Source organism: Neofelis nebulosa, chromosome 2 (assembly GCF_028018385.1).
Source record: "Neofelis nebulosa isolate mNeoNeb1 chromosome 2, mNeoNeb1.pri, whole genome shotgun sequence".
NCBI lineage: Eukaryota > Metazoa > Chordata > Mammalia > Carnivora > Felidae > Neofelis > Neofelis nebulosa.
This window is the reverse complement of record NC_080783.1, coordinates 216,932,802-216,956,027: the sequence shown is the minus strand read 5'-3', so window position 1 is coordinate 216,956,027 and position 23,226 is coordinate 216,932,802. Positions and strand designations below refer to the sequence as shown.

The 23,226-nt window shown below is 46.0% G+C and overlaps 1 protein-coding gene across 3 annotated transcripts; it reads right to left on the bottom strand.

Moving 5' to 3' along the window:
• Positions 1 to 795: 795 nt before the first annotated feature.
• Positions 796 to 22,594, bottom strand: TNFRSF9 (TNF receptor superfamily member 9). Of its 3 annotated transcripts, XM_058719230.1 has the most exons (11): positions 21,804 to 22,594; positions 21,558 to 21,656; positions 17,625 to 17,702; positions 11,895 to 12,450; positions 10,962 to 11,145; positions 10,133 to 10,240; positions 9,250 to 9,387; positions 8,742 to 8,808; positions 6,970 to 7,100; positions 6,303 to 6,437; positions 796 to 1,164 (listed from the first exon to the last, which is right to left on the bottom strand). In XM_058719230.1, exons 5-11 carry the CDS (start codon positions 11,074 to 11,076, stop codon positions 1,067 to 1,069), a joined length of 792 nt encoding a protein of 263 aa, XP_058575213.1. In that variant the 5' UTR covers positions 11,077 to 11,145; positions 11,895 to 12,450; positions 17,625 to 17,702; positions 21,558 to 21,656; positions 21,804 to 22,594; the 3' UTR covers positions 796 to 1,066. The 3 variants fall into 3 exon arrangements, with proteins under 3 accessions (XP_058575213.1, XP_058575212.1, XP_058575211.1); XM_058719229.1 differs by lacking the exons at positions 796 to 1,164; positions 21,804 to 22,594 and adding an exon at positions 4,629 to 5,864 and having other exon boundaries at positions 21,558 to 21,797; XM_058719228.1 differs by lacking the exons at positions 796 to 1,164; positions 17,625 to 17,702; positions 21,558 to 21,656 and adding an exon at positions 4,629 to 5,864.
• Between the last annotated feature and the right edge of the window lie 632 nt (positions 22,595 to 23,226).

Genomic DNA, 23,226 nt, shown 5'->3' with positions numbered 1-23,226 from the left:
ATTCTAGAATTGTTCATTCCTACCCGTTTCCTCGATTAGTATATCAAATATTATGTTTAGTGGTTTCAAGAATTAAAAACACATAAGCCAATTCTTTTTAATGGGCAAAACAGATGAAGGGGCTCAAGAGACACAAACTTCCAGTTGTAAAATAAATAAGGCACAGGGATGACGAGTATAGCACAGGGAGTATAGTCAATGACACTGTAATGACACCCTATGGTGACAGATGGGGACTACACTTATAATTGTGGTGAGCTTGAGTAATGTACAGAATTGAGCCACTATGTTCTACACCGGAAACTAATATAACATTGCTTGTCAATTACACTTCACTAGTAAATTAAAAAAAAAACCATTAAACAACAACAACAACAAAACATAAACGCTGTCTCAGAGAGGAGAGTCACAAAGCAGAAGACACAAGGGTGGAGGGGACCACAAGATGTGCAAAGACATCCGAACTCTTTCCAAAACTCTTCCTGAAGGTCTGAGATATTTTGCCCTTGACCTCAAATTTGGGCCCTGTCATAATTTCCCTCCTCACATTAGTAGAGCTCATTGTGTCGAATGTCTGAACCAAAGGAAGATTTGGTTGGGGGTATTTCCTGGATCTTATGGCTTTTTGTCCTATTAGCGCACACACACACACACACACACACACACATACACACACACACACAAAACGGAATTAAATTTGATTATCATTTTAGCTGGACCATTGGCCCACATGATTTCATTTGAAGTATACGTCTCTTTAGAATTCAAAAAAAAAAAAAAAAAGAAAAGAAAAGAAAGAAAGAAAAGAAAAGAAAAGAAAAGAAAAGAAAGCATCTCAAGGCTATTAAACATTATCTAGAAAATGCCCCGGTCCCACACATCCACTTAAAAGGGATACATTTTTTAAAGGCCAACCTGTTAGCATTCTGAGAAAACTTGGGGGGTAATCCTGAGTCTTATCTAGGATGGTCTTTTTCGATTTAGAAAGCTACGATAGAGGGATCACTCATGTTTCTGTGCTGATTCTTCTCAAGACACTCCCAGCGGCGCTGTGGATTTCTGTGCTTCACAGAACAGTGTGAACACACTCTCCTTCTTCTTCTTCTGGAAATCGGCAACTACAGGCATCTTCCTCTTGGGCGGTTTGTACTCGTCTCATAAACGCTGAAAAGTAATTTAAAAGTGAGTCATCTTTTGTTGTTGGCCGTAACCATTTAACAGCCCGGTTCCATAAATCACAGTCACAGGACATCTTAGAGCAACCACGCTCAACTTTGATTTGAACAAGTTCATCGACAAGAAAAGCGATAGCACGCACGGAAGAGCTTTTTCTCAGGATTGTTTGCAATTTCTTTTTGCCAGTTACTCTTATTGGCCCTGAAAAATGATTGTCTTTATTTGTTGCAAGGGCTTAAAAACTGGAGCGTGAATCACTGGAGCATAAAATTAGTCATATCCCGAACGTAAGCATAGTTTCAATTCAGCGGTGCTTATTTGAGTCTTGAGGTGCTTCGATTACACCCTAGACACTTTCTTTTGAAGAAAATGCTTATGGCACCAAGATATTAGATACTCCCACCACTTCCATCTCTGCAATGAAAGAACTGATTTGCGCATTCGCTCCCAGGTTTCCTTTGACGCATTGGTGTGAAGTAATTTGTGTTACCGAGAGCAGCTCGGCATCTTAAACTGAGTTTTTTTTTGAGTAGCGTGACGAAGCAAAAGTGCCTGCCTCGATATCACATGCTTCTTACTGTAAAAAATCACCGAAGGGAGTGACCTCACCCAGACGGCAACCGCATGTGCTCCTGACTTTGCTTCCCCTTCACAAGAAGAATGACTAAAGACTATTCAAGGGTTGGGGCGCCTGGGTGGCTCAGTCGGTTAAGCGACCGACTTCGGCTCGGGGCATGATCTCGCGGTCCGTGAGTTCCAGCCCCGCGTCGGGCTCTGTGCTGACAGCTCAGAACCTGCAGCCTGTTTCAGATTCTGTGTCTCCCTCTCTCTGACCCTCCCTTGTTCACGCTCTGTCTCTCCCTGTCTCAAAAATAAATAAATGTTAAAAAAAATTAAAAAAAAAAAAAGACTATTCAAGGGCAAGACACCACTGGCAGAACCCTAGGACGCAGGGGTGAGGCCGAAGCATGCCCCACCTCGACAGTACAGAGGTCAAGACAGACTGTATTAGAAGAGTGAGAGAAGCAGCCGCTGTTGACCTCAATGCCCCTCCATCAGGCCAGCACAGCACCACACAGAGAGGTTCTCCCTGAGCCTCCGGCCCCTCCAGTGCCAAAGAAAAGAGAACCCCCAGGGGACCACCAGCCTCTCCCAGCACTAGGGCCACTTTGCGGGAGCCCCTGTTCTGATCTCATGCCACTGGGATGGCAGAGGAAGCTTCAGGGTCCAACCACTGGGAATCTGACGGCAGCGGAGAAGCGGGAGGTGCTTACGGCCACCAGCACACAGATCCTGGCCTACGGAGTACGTACTTGAGAAGCCCGAGTAGCAAACATGACCAGTAGCTTTGTTCTTCTGCAAAGCCAAGTTGAGGGCTCACCCTGAACAGGGAAGCTGACAGGGTGCACATCTGCCTGATTCAGATCCTCGAGCAAGGGGGTTTGGCCACCCGAGAGCCTGGTTTGCCCAGGCCCAGGCAAGGAGCTGAACCACAGCTCCACCTGCTGTGGGGAATGTCTTCCAGCCCCATGTGACCTGAAGGGCCGGCGACAACTCCTGCGAGCCCAAATTCGATAGCCGGCAAAAGTATCTTTCAGGAATGAAGGGGAAATCAAGACACTCTTGGCTGAAAAACTAAGAGAATTTGACACCAGAAGTTCTAGCCAGCACATGGGGCTCCTGGGTAGCTCAGTCGGTTGAGCATCTGACTTTGGCTCAGGTCACGATCTTACGGCTCATGAGTTCGAGCCCCGCGTCAGGCTCTGTGCTGACAGCTCAGAGCCTGGAGCCTGTTTCAGATTCTGTGTCTCCCTCCCTCTCTGCCCCCCCCCTGCTCTCTCTCTCTCTCTCTCTCTCTCTCTCTCAACTAAGTAAATATTTAAAAAATTGAAAAAAGGGGCGCCCAGGTGGCGCAGTCGGTTAAGCGTCCGACTTCAGCCAGGTCACGATCTCGCGGTCCGTGAGTTCGAGCCCCACGTCAGGCTCTGGGCTGATGGCTCGGAGCCTGGAGACTGTTTCCGATTCTGTGTCTCTCTCTCTCTCTGCCCCTCCCCCATTCATGCTCTGTCTCTCTCTGTCCCAAAAATAAATAAAAAATGTTGAAAAAAAAAATTTTTTAAAAAATTAAAAAAATAAAAAATTGAAAAAAAAAACACAGGTTCTAGTCAGCACAGTAAGTCAAGAAAAAAAAAAAGACATACAGTTTGGAAAGGAAAAAATAAAACTGTCTCTATTTGCAGATGACATTATGGTCCATGTAAAATCCCCGGGAATTCACAAAATCCTCCCATGACAAATAAGTGAGTTCAACAAAATCAGAATATTAGATCAAGTTACAAAAATCAACTGTATTCCGATAATAGTAGCAATGAAGAGGTGGAAACCGAAATTTAAGATACAAGACCACTTGCAATTGTTCAGAAACTTTAAATGCTAAGGCCTAAAGTTATCCAAATATGTACAGGACTTCTGTGCTGAAAACCACACAATGCTGATAAAAAATAAAAGAAAATATACATAAATTGGAGAGACACATTTTGTTGCACTGGAACACTTTACCTAGCAAAGACATCAGTTCTCACCAAATTAATATATGGGCTGAACACAACTGCTTTCAGAATCCCAGCTGACTTTTTTGTAGATACAGATAAGATTGTCCTAAAATTTATATGGCAATGAGAAGGAACTAGGACGGCCGAAACAATTTTTAAAAAGGAGACTAAAGGGGCGCCTGGGTGGCTCAGTCGGTTGAGCGGCCGACTTCGGCTCAGGTCACGATCTCGCGGTCCGTGGGTTCGAGCCCCGCGTCGGGCTCTGGGCTGACGGCTCGGAGCCTGGAGCCTGCTTCGGGTTCTGTGTCTCCCTCTCTCTTCTCCACTCATGCTCTGTCTCTCAAAAATGAATAAACGTTAAAAAATTTAAAAAAAATAAAAAATAAAAAATAAAAAGGAGACTAAAGTGGCAAGAATCCACCGACCCTCTGCCTAAACTCAAACCTTGTTTTACACCTGCTGGAATCAAGACTGTGTGGTATGGGCAGGGAATAAACACACAGATCAGTGGAACGAAAGACAGAAACCAGAAATAGCACCCACACAAGTACGGCCAACTGAGTTTTTGACCAAGTCACAAAAGCAATTCAGTGAAGAAGGATGGATGCTTTTAGCAAATGCTACTGGAGCAAGTGGACATCCCCAGGCAAAGTAAGTAGCTAAATAAGTGAATAAGTAACACTGAAAAAAGTCTTGATGTAAACCTTTCACACCTGATATAGCACTTAGCTAAAATTAAACCATGGATTTCAATGTAAAACATGTAGAAGATGACACAGGAGAAAATAAAAATCTTTGCGATCCAGAACTTGAAGAGTTCTCAGACATGACTCCATAAATTAAAACAAAACAAAACAAAACAAAACAAAACAAAAAAAACCTGGCAAGTTGGATGTATCGAAATTAAAAGCTTTCTCTCTAGGGGCACCTGGCTGGCTCGGTCGGTGGAGCACGCAACTCTTGACCTCAGGGTTGTGAGTTGGGGTCCCACGTTGGGTGTCGCGATGACTTAAAAATAAAATCTTTAAAAAAATAAAAGTAAAGTAAAACCTTTTTCTCTGCAGAAGACCCTGGGAAGAGGAAGAAAAGGCGCGCTGCAGAGTGGGGCCAAACAATGAAACCACACGCCTGACGAAGGACTCATCTAGAAGATATGAAGAACTCTCAAATGTCAACAGTAAGACAGGCAAACAAAAGTCCAATCGGAAAGCAGACCAAAGGCATGAAGGAACATTTCACTGAGGAAAACGCACAGATGGAAAGTCAGTACATGAAAAGATGTTTGTTCGCTCCCTGGGGCAAGGCAACTGAAGACCAAAGTAATCCACCACCGCAGGCCTCTTCGAAAAGCCGCGTAAGACACCGTGGCTGCACGAAATGCTGGGAAGGATGAGGAGATGTGATCACTCACACCGCTGGTGCAATGTCGAAGGGCACGACTCCTCCGGAAAATAGTTGAGCAGTTTCTTCAAACAACAAACATACACCTACCATATGACCCAGAAATTGCCCTCCCGGGCATTTATGCCAGAGATACGAAAATGTAAGTCCACGTGAAACTCGTGCGCGATTACTCACAAAGACTTTACATGCAATAGTGAGAAACTGGAAAGACCAAAATGTGTCTCAGTAGGTGAATGGTCAAACAAACCGAGGTTCGATGATGCCACGGAATGCTGGTCGATGGTAAAGGAAAAACAAGAAAAAGGCCACTGTGGAAGCACATTATACCGGGATCTCAGGGACATCGACCTGAGTGAAAAAAATCCATTCTTAAAAGGTCACACGCTTATAATCCATTTATTATATTGCATGCTTCTATCTATATCACCTTCTTAGAGTGTCGGGTGTAGGAAATAGACTCGTGACTGCCAGGAGTTGGGGCGGGGGGAGGAAGCGGATGTGACCACAGGGGACCTGCAGGATGGGGATCCTCGCGGGGAGGGGACAGTTCTGTATTGATTGTGCCAGAGTTTATGCCAGTCCACGCGTGTGATCAGGTGACAGACAGCTGTGCACCCATGACACGCCAATGTCAACTGCCCGGTTCGGATATTGTGCTACGGTTATGGACGATGCAACCCCATGAATGGCACGCGAGACTTTTCTGTACTGTCTTTACCACGTCCCGTACACCTATAGTTATTTCAAAACAGAAAGTTTGTGTAAACGACCTAAAACCTTAAAAAGTGGATTACAGTTCATCGCATCTCACCAATTGCCCATCACTACTCTCCCGAAGCATTTTTATAAAGAACTCCATTGTAACCGGGGCTGAAGGTGGGAAGGATAATTCTTTAAATCAGAGGTTTTGGTAAGAGCTGAGGGGGGATAACTCTGTTTTCCCATGCATTGTGGGATTTTAGCAGCCTCCCTGACTCCTTTCACCAGCTGCCCTCCACCCCCTCAAGGTTGTGACCACCCAAACTGTCTCCAGACGTTGCCAAATTGCCAAATTGCCCCTGCTCGAAACCATTGTGCTGTACTAACCCCCCAAAAAGAAACTTTTCCTTTCTGCTATAAACACTCTTGCCTCAAAAGAGCTCATAACAAATACAATTGTGTTGGTCTTACGTCGTTTGAATAAATACAGGAGTTTCTTTCTGCTGTGTTTAACAATAGAGAAACGGAGTGCCAGAAAGAACACCAGGAACAGCACGGCAGCTGACATCAGCGCAAGGAAGACGACGAGGATCTGGGAGGTAGGACCTTCAAAAAAGAGCAAAAGGAAAAATGCAAAATGCATGCAGATACACAGTTTTGCAAATATGCTCATATCTACATAGGTATAGGTTACATTGGTAAACCCCCATTCGCAAAGAAGTGGTACCTTGGACATCTCGAACCAGCTAACCTGATCAACTTGCCTGCGTATAAGAGACCTCTTTTTAAAAACCTAAGTAATTTTCCTAGAGGCCCACACACATTAAGTGCTTTGGCTTCTCTAGAATATAGAAAATATGGGACTCCATAGCCGCCTTTATTTCGCATTATCAAAGGTGAGGTGTTTGTCTGGGTCAAGTCTCACCTTGCTCTGCTTACTAAGGTGTGTGTCAAACTGCATGACAAACACTTGAAGAAAACCGGTGGGCTTCTAGATGCCAGGATACAAGAAGGGAGGCACGGAGGAGGTGCCTGTTGCAGGCAGAGATGTGAGACATCATGGCACTGGGGCGACTTCGATTCCGATCGGAAGAGCCATAATACATTCCCTCCGATTTAATAGCAAGGAGTCAGCTACCTGGATCTCTTGCAGGGGCGGGTATGGTGGCAGAGGTTGTACGTGGAAAGAAGTCGGACGAAGCTGGTCCGCATAGCACATCACGTTCCTTCGTCCCGTTCACAAGTACAGACTTGCCATCCAACGAACAGCTTAGACGGTCCAATGAAAAGAGTTCAGAGAATTAATTTAGGTACAGATCATTCTCCTTAAAAATACTCACATTTCCCATCCAGTAAAACAGCCTAGTGACGAAGCTGTGTGGGTCTGGGTTCATAAAGATAGTGTGGAAAATGCCCATTTGGCTGGCTGGCTTCCTTCCTCCAGCTTTTACGGCTCTCCATAGTTGATCTTATTCTACCCACCTAACTGGATTCTTCTTTCTTCCCAGGCTGCGGAGCCTTGTCCCATGACAGCTTGGTTCACTATTGGGGCTGGTTAGTCTCTCACCCTCCATTTCCTTTTATTTATTTACTGTTTTTAGTTTTTTAATCTTTATTTTTGAGAGAGACAGAGCATGAGTGGGGGAGGGTCAGAGGGAGAGGGAGACACAGAATCTGAAGTATGTTCCAGGCTCCGAGCTGTCAGCACAGAGCCTCACATGGGGCTTGGACCCAAGGACCGCGAGATCATGACCTGAGCTGAAGTCGGCCGCTTAACCAACTGAGCCACCCAGGTGCCCCAGCATGAACGGGGGGAGGGCCAGAGAGAGAGGGAGACACAGAATCCGAAGCAGGCTCCAGGCTCTGAGCTGTCAGCACAGAGCCCGACGCGGGGCTTGAACTCACGGAGCACGAGATCATGACCTGAGCCGAAGTCGGACGGTCAACCGACTGAGACACCCAGGTGCCCCTCTACACGCTTATTCTTAATGTGTGCAGTGTTCTTGCCACGGACAGACAACCAACTGTCTGTAGGTCAGCACCCATCCACGGACCACAATTTGAGTAGCTCTGGTCCTGATCACACAAGGCAACAAGCATATTCTCATGTATGCTGTTGGCTGTCTTACTTCTGTGATGGTCGTGTCTGTCCAGGTAGATGTTATGTTTTTGGGGGTAGGAAATACACTTTACCCTTCCTGTACAATTCTCAGTGCTGGCATTGTACTTGAAGATGGGCTGATCGATGAGGAAAGTAAGAGGCAGCAAAGATATTGGAAGGCAACAGAACAGAACAGCTGGGGCTGAGGGGCTGATAGTAACAAAGTTCCAGCAAATCTGAGCTAAATGCTCTGGGCGTTGCTTCTGGAGAAAATGCCCACTTTGTGCATCAAATCACTATTATCTCATACTGCTCCCATGCTGTCTATTCATATGTCCTTCTATACCTATACTTGATAGATTTTTTAAGTAGGCTCCAAGGCCACGTAAAGGCTTGAACTCACAACACTGAGATCGGGAGTCACGCGCTCCACCAACTGAGCTAGTCAGGCGTCCCTGTATACTGGATAGATTTTTTAAAAGCTTCAGTGAAAACGTTCTTTTTCTTTAAAAAGGTTAACCCAGAGGGGCGCCTGGGTGGCTCAGTCGATTGAGCGGCCGACTTCGGCTCAGGTCATGATCTTGCGGTACTTGAGTTCGAGACCCGCGTCGGGCTCTGTGCTGATGGCTCAGAGCCTGGAGCCTGCTTCGGATTCTGTGTGTGTGCCTCTCTCTCTCTCTCTGTCCCTCCCCCGCTCACACTCTGGCTCTGTCTCTCTCAAAAATGAATAAACAAAAAAACAAAAAAAAAAAAAAAAAAAAGGTTAACCCAGATTTTTTATTTTGAAAGCAAAAGGAAATTATACATACTTTGTCCAGGGTCGACAGGTCCCATGTTTCTGATCATTAAATGTCCCAAAGCAGCAGTCTTTACAACCTTCCATAAAAATTAAAGCAACAATAAGAAAGGGAATATTTTCATGATTTTATAGCTCTCTCTGAGATGAACATAATTACATAATAATAAAGGCATTAACTTAGTACAATCTACACAGATTGTTCAACAATGCTCCTGGAAACGAACCCCCAAGATGATTAAAATTTTCATTCTAATTGTACAGAGAGGATTTTATATATATGCAGAGAATGTATGAAAATACATAATCCTGGTGAATAACAAATGTTGAAATTTCAAGTTTTTTCCATTGATTGCAAAATAATTTTGTAAACATCATAGACTTGACTCAGTGGTTCATTGTGTGTTACTTTAAGGTTCTACTAATCTATGTTCTACTTTATATTCAAAGGACCAAGACCTAAATCAATGGCATACATCTGGAGAACAGATTTGCACTAGATTGAGGAAGAGTGAACTTACCTTCTTTGGTTAATTCTTGACCTTGTTTACAATCCTGCTCACACATGGTACATCTTTCCCCCAAGCAGTGGAATCCTGAGATGCACTCACACTCTGCATTGCTGGTGGGGGAACACGTTTTCTTGGTCCTGAAAACACCTACAAAGTTTCCCAGTGTTACATTACACTTGACCTCTGAACCCAGGAAGAAAATTTATGTTCTGTGATTTTAAAAAAAACAAACAAAAAACCATGCTCAAAAACAAACAAACCCAAAAAACAAAACAAAACAAAAAAAAACAAAACAAAAACAAAGCAAAACAAGGCAAAAAAACAAAACAAAACCAAAAACAAAAAAAAGCACATGCTCACTCTATTTACAATGTTCCTAATGACCTTCAAGTATAAAGTTTCTTTTTAAATCTCTACAGAAGACATTTTTACATCTTCCCAATTAAAAGCTTCTCTCTTGTCAGACATGTGTTTCCTCTAATATTTAAAAGCTCAATCCACAAATTACTGCTTTTACAGTGAATTATTTTACTGGACTTGCCTTTTGACAAAGGAACCAGCCTATTTAACACGTAACACTTTCCATCGAAATCAATACACTAGGAAATAAGAACCTGTCCTCCCAACACAGGTCCGGGTAAACAATACATCTTTTTTTTTTTTTTTTTTTTAGTGTTTATTTCTGAGACAGAGACAGAGCACGAGTGGGGGAGGGGCAGAGAGAGAGAGGGAGGCACAGAATCCCAAGCAGGCTCCAGGCTCTGAGCCATCAGCACAGAGCCCGACGCGGGGCTCGAACTCACAGACCGCGAGATCATGACCCGAGCCGAAGTCGGACTCTCAACCGACTGAGCCACCCAGACGCCCCAACAATACATCTTTTGAATCTTACCTTCACACTGCCTGCATATGTCACAGGCCCTCTGTCCACTGGTGCTGGAGAAACTATTTGAAGGGCAAGCAATGCAGATGTGATCCTTGTTTTTCTCACAGAAAGTACCTAGGAAGGTAGGTAATGGCTGTACGTGTTGGACAACGGACAGGCATCACCCGAAGTATCGTGACATTGACAGGAAAACGAGAATACGAAACAATGATTCTCGTCTCTGGCTGGTGCAGCCATACACTTTCTTTTGGTGGACTTTCTAGAACTGCAATATTGCCCTTAGCATAGCCACAGAGCTACAACTAAACGAAGTGTGGATATCGCAACAAAGAAACCAACAGAAAGAGCAGTTTCCTTCCTCTGCTGAACAAAAAACAATGATATCTCTCGATGGACCCAGGAGACCAATACAACCGATTCAGGGGATCAGTATACTAACAACGTTCGTGGGTCTGCTCTTCCCTGCTCTGTGAAGCCTCCTGCCATGGCTTATGCCCTGCTGTGCCCCCTGCTGAACACAGATCCTTACAGATAAGGCTGACACTTACCAAGGTCTTGCCATGTGCCACGCACTGTTCACAACCTGTCATATGATCTTCCCAGCAAAGCTGGGAGATAGGATCTTTTGTTATCCCCAGAGGACAAAGCTGGGGCACAAGAGAATAAGTGACATGGCTGGTATGTCCACCCAGCTAAAATGTAGCATCCAAGAAATATTTGTAAATGAATTAATACAACATCATTGAAACAGAGCTCATTAGCCCTGACTACTAGACTAACCGAACCACGGTGTTCAACAGGATAGATCAAACACACATGCTAATTTGGTTCTTACCTGCTGGGCATTTGCTACAAGAATCCTGCATTGGTCTCGTCCTCTCAAAATTCATGACCAACAACATGGTAGCCAATATGTTGTAATAGCCACTGCCCATGATGAAATCTTGCATAGATGGGATACAAGCAAGGCAGATTGCAGAAGGATTTTAGTCAAAGTAGCTGGTTTCGCAAATACCACTCTGCAAAAGGTAAAACATTTCAAGAATGAGATGGTTTCTCCTTTTTAGAATTACCTACATTTGGACCATTACCATTGCAATTCCATAAGACCGTAACTTGGGGTTTTTCCGAAACAATCACTGATGGAATATTATGGAAAAGGTGGCGAATTCATAGACGTGTCTACGATCAGACAGGCCTGACTACACACACAGCTTTGTGCAGGCTGGCCAAAGTCTAAGAGCACACTTTCCAACATATTTTGCCAAAATGCAGAAATAGCAATAGCAAGAACTTTTGGGGACTTTCATAGACACTTAGCACTGACGTCCAGATTTCAACAATGCCAGCTGCTTGCTGCCTCTGAGACAGAGTTCTTAAAATGACAATCTGTCAGTTGACAATCTGCAGTCATATCTGACAGTTCAGCTCAGTGGGAAGGCATCTCATTATTACTCTCCCCCCCTTGTCAGAACAATACGTGAAAATCTCAACACCGAATCGCTAAAATGTTGAAGCACCTCTCTGCTCAGCTGATTATATTTTCTTAATAGACATGTATTTGCCCATTTTGAGGTCTGAAGCTCATATAGTAACAAAGCTCAGAAGAATGAAATCTCCTGAGGCCAGGTTCTTGGTCCTTATGTAATAGGCTATGGATCAACAGTTATTAGAAGTTGGAAGGAAAAAAGTCTAGACCTGGAGAAATAGAATAAAGCCTCTATCCCCACCCCGACTCCATTCCCCCGACTGCCCCAAACAGACAAACCTTGAGATCTCAGGGCTGGTGAAGAACTTTCCACTCCTTGATCTTTCAGAGCTGCGAGGTTCTGACTCTTGAGGAGAGCTGCCAGGTCAAACCCAAGAGTTTGGTGACTCAGCCGGGGGCGGGGCCTTGTGGGAAATCCCCGCCACAACTCTGTGAGGTTGCTCACTTGATATTTGCTGACCCCAAAATCCCCTAGAGCCCCCGTCCCCACTTGATAATGGCACTTCAAGCCGTTTCTTGGAAGCAGCTCTCTACTGTTAGGACATCTCTCTGATGACTTTGGGAAAAGGGTTTTGTCATTTTTTTTAAAAGAATCTTCCATGTCAAAACCTTTAATGGGTCCCGAACATCTTTGAGGTGTTAGGGATGAGGCCCACCTCTTAGATAAATACCAGCACTTTCGCCATACCCTACCTCTTACCTGTATAATCATGATGATTCTATAGCTATAACTCATTGAGTGCGCTGATGTACCAGGCATCGCATAAGCCCTTTAATGAATACGGTCCTCAGAAGACCCCCAGGAGTTGATATCATCATCATTATTAGAACGGCACTATGCAAGTGAGAACATTGAGCCTATGAGTCTAGCCAGACCGTCAGCAGGACGGGGAGCCAGGATTAGAACCCAGGTCAACCTGATCCCTTTCTACTGCGCTCCTTGCTGTGTGGGTGAGATGCGGGAAGGAGGAGGGAGAAATAGCATAGAACTTATATGGCGGATGACTTTGGGTAAAGTTGAGAGCTACGAGGGTTTTTCAGAAAACCATTATTTCAGTTTTTGTTTTCCAAACGGAAGAAGAGGAAGGGGAGAGCAGGGGAAGGAGAGGTGGAGGAGGTGGTCAGGCAGGAGGAAGAGGAGGAGGGTGTTCCAGAGATACTAAGAAGAACCTGTCCAGTATCGAGAGGCTAGGGGCCCTCAGGAAGACAACCAAGGGAACTGTAGAGCAAGAGTGGTTTCAACGAAAACAGATGGTTTTCTGTTAGGATCCAAACAGAAAAGAACTATTTCCCCCCAGGAGACATGGGGGCTTGGTGTCTCCCCCCAGGAGAGATGGGGTATGAAGAGGGGGAGGAGGGAGCTAATGCTTAGTAAACACTTGCTATGTACTAAGCACTTTGCATGTTTCCACGACTCCCATCATGCCACCGTGCTCCTTAGAAACTTTCAGTGGCTCCCTGTTGTCCACAAAACAAAACAAAGTGGAAAGAAAACCTGGATCCCATGGTCCAGATGGCCCAATATTCAAGGACCTCTTGAGACCTGATCTGAAGTCTCCGTTTAAAAAAATTAACGGGGCGCCTGGGGGAGCTCAGCTGGTTAAGTATCCGCCTTCCGCTCAGATCATGATCTCACAGTTCGTGAGTTCGAGCCCCACATCAGGCTCTGCGCTGACAGCTCGGAGCCTGGAGCGTGCTTCAGATTCTGTGTGTCTCTCTCTCTCTGCCCCTCCGCCGCTCACACTCTGTTTCTGTCTCTTTCTCTCAAAAATAAATAAAAATTAAAAAGGAAATTAAGATATACCTCAAATAACATAAATTTCACTATTTTGCTTTACTATTAGTTTTTATTTATTTTGAGAGAGAGACAGTACAAGCAGGGGAGGGGCAGAGAGAGAGGGAGAGAGAATCCCAAGCAGGCTCCATGCTGTCAGCGCAGAGCCCGTCACGGTGCTTGTCTCATGAGCGTGAGATCATGACCTGAGCCAAAACCAAGAGTTGGCCACTCAACCGACCGAGCCATGCAGGTGCCCCAAATTTCACTAAAGTGTATATCTCAGTGCATTTTAGTACATTCACTAGATTTTGCAACTATCATCAGCATATAAATCCAGAACATTTTCATCCCTCCAAAAAGATACACATGAGCAGTCAGTCACTCCCCAGCGTACCCTGGTAACCGCCAATCTGTTTTCTGTCTCTGTGAATCTGTCGGTTCTAGATGCTCCCTGTTCACAGAATCATACAGTGTCTTGTCTTTTGCATCAGGCTTCTCTCGCTTAGCACGTTTACTCACGTCCTTGCGTGAATCAGAACTTCATTCTTTTTTACAGCTGCATAATATTCCGCCGTACCGAGGTCCGCATGTCGTCTAGCCATTCATCAGTCGATGGACATTTGAATTGTTCCACTTTTGACTACTATGAATAATGTTGCCATGAATATTTGCCTACACGTTTTTGTCCGGGTAGGTTTTCAGTTCCCGGGTGCATACCTAGGCGTGAAATTGCTGCATTGTATGGTAATTCTGTTTCACTTTTTGAGGAATTGCCAGACTCTTTTCTCCGGCAGCTGCACCATTATATATCCCCCACCAGCAGTGCGCAGGATTCCGATTTCTCCACAGCCTTGCTAGCACTTGTTATTTTTCCGTTAATTTTTTTAAATTTTTTATTTTAGAGAGAGAGAGAGTGAGAACATGCTCGAGGGGTGGGGGAAGCGGGGAGGGCAGAGGGAGAGAGAGAGAGAATCTTAAATTCAGTGCGGAGCCTGACGCAGGGCTCAATCCCACCACCCTGGAATCATGACCTGAGCTGAAATCAAGAGTCGGATGCTCAACCGACTGAGCCACCCATGTGCCCTCCGTTTGTTTTTTTAAGCGTAAAAAAATTTTCTTAGGGGCGCCTGGGTGGCCCAGTCAGTTGAGCATCCGACTTCGGCTCAGGTCACGATCTCGCGGTCCGTGAGTTCTAGCCTCGCGTCGGGCTCTGTGCTGACAGCTCGGGGCCTGGAGCCTGCTTCGGATTCTGTGTCTCCCTCTCTCTCTGCCCCTCCCCCACTCATGCTCTGTCAAAAATTAATAAACATTAAAAAAATTTTTAATGTTTATTTATTCTTTGAGAGAGACAGAGACAGAGTGCAAGCAGGGGAGGGGCAGGGAGAGGGGGAGACACAGAATCCGAAGCAGGCTCCAGGCCCCAAGCTGTCAGCACAGAACCCGACGTGGGGCTCACACCCACAAACTATGAGATCATGACCTGAGCCAAAGTCAGACGCTTAACCGACTAAGCCACCCAGGCGCCCCTATTTTTAGTTAAAATTTTTTTGTTATAGTCATCCTGGTAGGTGGCATTTCATTGTGGTTTTCATTTGCTACCCTTAGTCCAATTTTATTATGTACCCCCCCCCCCACACACACACACTGTCCTCTACATAATGGGACCAGTAGAGTATGGCAGCTGCTTAAGAGCCCAAGCTTTGCCATCAGACTGGCTTGGATTGAATCGAGGCTCTGCAATTGATGGTCATACGACCTTGGGCAAATTTCTTAACCTCCGTGAGTCAATTTTTCCAATCACGTCTTACAGATACAATAACGCTGTACTTCATCCTTATCTAGTGAGGACTAAATGAGACATTGAACATGAAGTACCTAGCTCAGTGCCTGGCACATAGTTCTCAAGAAGAAAGGAGCTGTTATTATGTGACTTATGACTTTAAAATTTCCCTCCCCCAGTTTCCCATGCCGATCATCTGTAAAGCAACCAGGGCAAGTGGCAAAAGAGAAGGAAAATGCACGGGCTGTCTACAGAATTTATTCCCAGAGTCTGAGAGTCCTCCAAAAGCCACTTTACCTGTGGTCATTGTGGGATCCCCTGCAGCGACTTCATCAGAGTTCGCCCCGTGGGAGTTTCATACCGCATAAAAATGACACTGCTGATCACCTAACACTTTCAAAGTCACGATCTAACCAGGTGACCTCCTCATTTACATGTGGTGCTCTGTTAACCCAATGTCTGGGTTTAATGCTGCAGCATGACATTTAACTGGACTATATTTTCATTTAACTAAGTGCTGCTCACGGAGCTACGTTCTGGATAGTCTGTGGGCAGACACATCGCCTCCTCTGAAAGTGACGTCTGTCATTTCCCAGCACAGCAGTTAGCTCCCTGTTTCAAGCAACGCTAGTGACACAAAAGTCTTTACCTAGAGAAAAGATTCTCAAGGCTAGCTTGACCAGCTCATGTTACACAAAATCCACCATTTTCAGAATTAATCCACTGAAGGCTCCGCACAGCTTGATTCCGGTGTTTAAGGAATTGTCCGCCGTTCGTGTCACCACATTCTTCTTTGATAAAAAACGTCATAGGCAGATTCTGTACTTCACCTGATGTGCACACACTCTCTGAGCTCATCGAGATAACCGCTTCCCCACCGCTCTCGGTCTAGGGCCTGGAATCACATGGTGACAGCATCCCTGTGCTGGGTGACTAGCCTCAGAGCGCAGACACAGCGAGCCCCAGTGTGCTGCGACCAGCAAAGCCAAATCCGTCTCGAATACCTGGCACGTAACCGATTCCCACATAATCTATTATTTTGCATGAATATTGTGGCCAGTGTAGTTTCCAGAAGTCCCAAGTGTCCATCTTCTTGGTCCTATTTATGTTCCTGTAGTTCTGAAAGTCCTTGTGAATCAGCACAGGATTTGTAACAGTCGCACACGAAGTCTGAGGAAGCCTTTGCAACATTAATTCATATTATTTTTTTTATGTTTGATTTATTTTTGAGAGAGAGAGAGAGACAGCGCGAGCAGGGGAGGGACAGAGAAAGAGGGAGACACAGCATCCGAAGCAGGCTCCAGGCTCCGAGCTGTCGGCACAGAGCCCGACACGGGGCTCAAACCTACGAACCGTGAGATTGTGAAATGAGCCGAAGTCAGAGCCCCCATGTGGGGCACAGAGCTTACTTAAATAAATAAATAAACATTTTTAAGAAAAGAATTTTAATATTGGTTCCTTACTAAAATCAACAAGAAGGACATTGAACCTCAGAATTGCAGAGGTTTAAATTTCTGTGAAAAATATTTAATGGAATTTAATTACATTTCAAAAATAAAAAGTCTCAGATATATTTAAATAATTTTAGATATTTGACATGTATCAATTATAATTTTTATTTTAATAACTTTAAAGCTTTTAGTAGAATAACTTTTCGAAAACAAAAAATAATTTGAATTGAAAAATTCTGCATATTCACATTTACAATTTACATTACACGCATATAAAGTCTGTATTCTTCGAGTACAATTATATTTTATTCTTTTACTCCTCCAAGTCAGTACTGTCAGCAAAGCACGGATTATGTGACATTCTCAACAAGTGAAATGAAGGCAAGAGAAAGAAATTGGAGCAAACAGATAGTAATTTACGAGTTATGTGTCTTCACCACCCATTTAAACATTTCCAGACCATCAGAGTACATTCAGGCATCTGCAATAATTAAATTCAGTCATCACTGATATTTTCCCAACTTGGTCACATAAAAACAATAATATTTTTATTCTGTTCTTTTGAAGACTTCTCTGTTGGAGTAGAAAAACAGAACACATTTAACACGTCTTCCACTTGATTTGTCACTCTTACATATGACACGGTGTGCGAGTGCCATTTCTACACCTGCTCTAGGCCCCGCAAACGTCAGTGACAATATTGAGAGGCACGAAGCAGGCATTCAAGAAACCTTTGCCGAATGAATGAATGAACGAATGGGTAAATGAACAAACGAGTTTGTTAACTCCAGTCTCATAGTCTGCCTACCTCTTCATGACCTAACGTTTTCCTCCCTCTCCCTTGTGAGATCATGCTGGTGGGTAAACCCCAGCCTAAGTTTTACAGTTTCCCTTCCGTGGGGCTCACATAAGATGCTTTCGTGCTGGTCGCTAACATTTGCTGCGGGCTTACTCCTGCAAGGCTCTATTGTATGCGTTTACATAGATCATGCCAATCATACCTTCCAACAGCCTCTGTCCCTACTTTACAGATGACAGAACCGGAGCATGGAGAACCCGGGTAGGCTGCCCAATGTCACCTGGCTGGGAAGGAGCAGAGAAAGGGTTCAGACCTGGCTGGCTGGCTGGCTCTGGAGCCCTTGCTCTTAACAAGGACTCTTAACCGTTCTGTGCTCAGTACCCTTCAATCCTGTGGACTCTATGCTTGTGGACCCCTCATGGAATTCTCTTCTTAAGTTTGTAAAATATAATACAAAGGACTACAGAGGAAACCAGTTGTTTTGAAATATACCCTCCAAATATTTAAAAAGCCAACTTGTCTGGATGGCTCAGTCGATGGAGCCTCCGACTTCGGCTCAGGTCATGATCTCGCGTGCGTGGGTTCGGGCCCCGCATGGGGCTCTGTGCTGACAGCTCAAGAGCCTGGAGCCGGCTTCGGATTCTCCCTCTCTCTCTGCCCCTCTCCTGCTTGCTCTCTGTCTCTGTCTCTCAAAAAATAAAATAAAACGTTAAAAAAAAAAATTTAAAGTCAACTTGCAATGTATGGTAATAGATGGATTCCTTCATTAAGACATACCTGTCCTAATTACAGATTAATCATGAGTGTAAATGGTATTTTTGGGTATCTGCAATAACCATAACGTGATATGAAAATAACTGATTTCTACTGGTGCAATATCATAGGTTCCGCTCCCTTGGCTATGCTCTGAGGATTTTTAAATTCAAAAAAAATTTTTTTTATGCTTATTCATTTTTGAAAGACAGAGAGAGACAGAGCACAAGCAGGGGTGAGGCAGAGAGGGGGGGGGGACGCAGAATCCGAAGCCGGCTCCAGGCTCCGAGCTATCAGCACAGAGCCCGACCCGGGGCTCAAACTCACGAACTGTGAGATCACGACCTGAGCCGAAGTCAGATGCTCAACCGACTGAGCCACCCAGGAGCCCCCTTTTTTTTTTTTAAAGAAATTTTTTTTCTTTATGAGGATTTTTAAATTCAAGATTGAGGGAAATACTAGATTTCTGCTAGAGGTTAGTGAAAATACAAGATGTGATTTTCCCTGTCCGGCTTCATAGACCCCTGAATGTTATCTGTGCCCCCGGGCATCTGAGGACCCCAGGATCACAACCTCTATGCACAAGGCCTCCTTGCTGCCTTTCATGTCTTGTGTTGAGACAGACACTCAATGCTTGGTTTTAGCTCTGGGAATTTGCTCTTCCTCTTTCTTCTTTCGAATCTTTATACAGATCCTATGGCTGCACCTTAAGGCAAAAGGTCCATCTGTACAATTTCTATCCCTCACCATCCCCATCAAGATGGCACATTTTTATGGTCTATCACTTTCCATGTTCCTCTCCTGTGGGCCCTTCGCCAATGAATTTAGACAGGTTGCAACACTGACAAATCAATGTCTTCTAATACTTAATAATAGCCAGTACTTGTCGGTTGCTGCCTGCGTCGCTGATGTTCTACTCAGCACACTAAATACGTAGCCTCTTAACGATTCTACAAGGCAAGAGCTGCTGTTACTCTTCTAATGTGAAAGAAACAGAAGTTGAGAGAACTCAAGTGACTGAGCCAAGCGTTAATGGCGGCACCAGAGTGTCCACTACGGACCAACGTTCTAGCTTCACCTCTGTTACCTCCTTTGATCCTAACTCTATGAAGTGAGGGCCCTAACTCATATGGGGGTCCTGAGGCATGAGGGTCGGGGAACTCGTTCAGGATCATCCAGCTAGCATGGAGGGAGCAGGTCGGGGAACTCGTTCAGGATCATCCAGCTAGCATGGAGGGAGCTGGGCTTAAACGCAGACAGGCTGGAATTCGAGCACATGCATTTTCTCAGCACACCAGACAGCCACCTTTAGAGCAAGGAGACGCCAAGGCCTGAGCCCAGGTGTTCTCATTCCCAGGCTCCCTTAACATTTGGCCAAGGGCTCTGACTAACCCGGGAGCTACTCGTTCCTGTGAATGAACACAAAGATATTTGACTCAGCAAAGGAGCCTGAGACTGCCGACGTAGTGGTTTGCGAGCTGAGTCGGAAACCACATCTGATCTGATCTCATCGATGTGAAGGATTGCCAATAAACTGACAGTCAATTTCAACCTCGAGAAATGTGATGAAGGCTGGAACCAATAGCAGCCACGTTTTGGAGGAAGCTAGGTTAACTTTTCAAAATTTAAGAGCATGGAACCAAAGCTTCTTAAGTAAGCAAGTGGTCTGCATTTGAAAATTCTACTGGAGAGAGATAGCTGCCACAGGTCACTTAGAGGGAAATGTTTTGTGGCCTGCAGCTGATAACTGTGATGAAAGAAAAGTCACCCCAACAAGCAAGGTTATCCTGAAGCTTATGACTTTCTGCTGAAAGCCAGCTTCTGCCTGTGGAGTACTGGCCTCCTCTCCCTAGCGTTCCCCTTAGCCCTGGGGAAGGAGAGTGCGTCTATAATTAACAAATACACAGACACATCCAACTATTTCCTAAGCTCGACTTCTGTCAACTGATACACAAGTATTTTTCCTCCAAATCAAAAGCAAGACAGCATCAGAGGATGGATTTGGTTTCCTTTTGAACTTTTTATTTATTTATTTTTTAATTTTTTTTCTTAATGTTTTTATTTATTTTTGAGACAGAGGGAGACAGAGCATGAGCAGGGAAGGGGCAGAGAGAGAGGGAGACAGAGAATCGGAAGCAGGCTCCAGGCTCTGAGCCATCAGCACAGAGCCCGACGCGGGGCTCGAACTCACAGACTGTGAGATCATGATCTGAGCTGAAGTCGGACGCTCAACCGACTGAGCCACTCAGGCGCCCCTCCTTTTGAACTTTTTAATGGTGATCAGAATTGTCTCCCAAATGATTCCACTCACATGTCAACCCATATCTTCCTTCACAAAACCTGCCTCCTTTTCTTCCGGAATTTCCATTATCATGGAGGGCCACTTCATAAACCATTGGTTTTCACTAAGATTTTCGGGGGCGCCTGGGTGGCTCAGTCGTTAAGCATCTGACTTGGGCTCAGGTCATGATCTTACGTTTGTGACTTCAACTCCCACTTTGGGTGAACGTGAGCCCTGCTTCTCTCTCTCCCTGCCCCTCTTGGGGTTCTCCCTCTCTCTCTCTCTCTCTCTCTGCTCCTCACTCACTTGCTCCCTCTCTTGAAAACAAAAAAGAAAAAAAAAGATTTTCTGTCCATTCGATAACGCTGCACTAAATGAGAGCTCCAACATACCTGTGCGTAAGTTGTGGGTACTTAGGTACGCCTACTAGGTCTATACCACTCAAACAATTTCCAAGTTTCATTGTTACTGTCATTAAATTATTCTCTATCCCTTAGCAATTCAATAAATTCAACTCACAAGCATCTACTGAATGTCTGATGCAAGTGTGCCCAGGACCTGATCTGTCACTTCTCCTGCTTTGTGTCCTGCCCCTCCCTCAAGCCGGCCTTCCCTGCCCCTCTCCTGGGCCTTCGCTGCTCTCTCGTCTCAGATCCTGCCCTCTCACTTTCTAGGTGACTTGTCCCCTCATCTTACCCAGGTCTCCTCCTCTCTAAAAGAGCGCCACCCTGTGATTCTCCATCTCCTCTCCCTTGTACTTGCCTTCCTAGCACATATCGCCACCTGGCACCCACAGTCATCCATGCAATTGCTGACTATCTGTCTTCTCGCACTCTCATGGACATCAGCTCTATCATAGGGGAGGTGTTTTTTTCACGGCTGCGTCCCAGACACCCAGAGCAGTGCTGGGCACAGGACAGGCACTCAATAGATGCTTCGTGAGTGAATTTTGCTGCCTTGCGAGGCATATCTAGATAGGACACCATCCCAACAGCCTTCACAGCCTAGAGAGGGAGGAAGGCGTTTATACCCATAAGGAAGATAAGGCCGTACAGCCTTACAGATTCTGTAATAGGAGGACAAAGTGCTGTGGGAATATACCTTCTCCTGGAGCGCTTGACAAGGGAACGGGGTTTTGCAGGATGGAGAAGGGCTTGAAAGGCTGGCGTGGGAAGCAGATGGCATTCCAGTTAGAGGGAACTGCTTTATGCCAAAGCATGGAGGAGGTAAAGTACAGCGCATGTTCAAGGAACAGAAAAAATGAATGAGGGAGAGTAAGGTAAGAACGTGAAAGATTTGGAAGCTGTCTGAACCCCGGTGTGGAGGGATTTGAACGCATGAGCATACCTTCTATTGATTGTCATCTCCTACATGGGCGTGCACGGCCGAAGCCAGCGGATCCACAGCACTACGCGGGCGTGCCAAAGCTTGCCGAAATGTTTTCACCGTGGGGGCCCCCAGGTGCACTAAGTGGGCTAGAGAAAAGAAAGGGATACAGGATACAGTCAAAGGGCAGGAGCAAGGAGTCAGAAGGTTCTGCTAGATTCACACGTGTACTGCTGGGAGGAGTAGCTGATCACTTTGACCAGTGAGAGAAACGTCGGCGTGGCTCCCGGATCACCGTGATCCCAAGATCACTGGAATCTGCAAACACTGCAGCAGAACAGGACTAAAGCACCGCCGCAGGGACCAGCCACGTTTCAATTCCTCTGAGCTCTTTTTTTACGTGAGATCTCACTAGGTCCTCACCAAACTAAGGGCGGGCATTCCTATTCACGTCTTACAAACGGGGGGTGTTTGAACGCTTTTGATAACCCAGTACTGAAGCCCCAATCAGACCCTACTGTCTCTTCCAGCAGTAACATGGCCAGTTAAGAGCAGAGCAGTGTTTCCCACCAAGACCCGGAGAGACGTGAGAGCAAACGAGGCGAGCGCGGCACAGCCTCGATTCCGACGCCGGGCTCCGCAGATGCTCCCCCAAAGCCACCGCGGAGCCCTCTGTGACCCCGCGCGCCCGCTGGCGTCCGCCACCGGAACCAATCTGAGCTGAGGAGGGGGGGAGGGTGAACTTCCTGCCTCGCCTACGCGGACCGCAACCTTCCCCGGAAGTTCGCGGTGTCGCAAGGGTGCGACGGTGACCCCACCGTGTCCGGAGGGTCGCTCAGATACTTCCGCCCGCCCACAGGCAACGGGACGCGCGACCCGGACCTCGGACACGGCCGACCGCCCCGCCCCCTCGCGCAGCGCCCCGCCCACTGCGGCGCGGCCCGACCAATCCCGGGCGCCGGCCGCGGGCCTGACGTCACAGCGGCTGGGCCGCTGACCTCCGGCTCCTGGCGGGCAGTGGGATGGGTGCCGGGTGGCCCACGCTCGGGGGGCTTTCACACCGGGGGGGAGCAGAGGCGAAGCCACCCCCCGGGCCCCTCACAGGCCTCGGTGTCAGAATTTCCCCCTTGCGCCAGCGCTGCCTCAAATGTCAGGACTCGCCCACTCTTCTCCTGTTTCGCCGACCTAACCTTTCGGGGGCTCGGAGGGGAAATTCGCCGTTTCTGCCGGACGTCTCCGGAGCTTGCCCCGGACCATCCTTCAGTGGATGTTGAAAAATACATTCGTTGAATTCCGCAAATGGCTTCCTTCCACCCAATAACTCCAGTTTAGCGCCCTCGCCCTTTTTAGTGAACCCAGGAAACGTATGGAAAGAAAGTTACCTTATCCACTGTACATAAAAGTTCCTGTTCGCTGTGCGGTGAAATGAATTAGACGTGGAGAC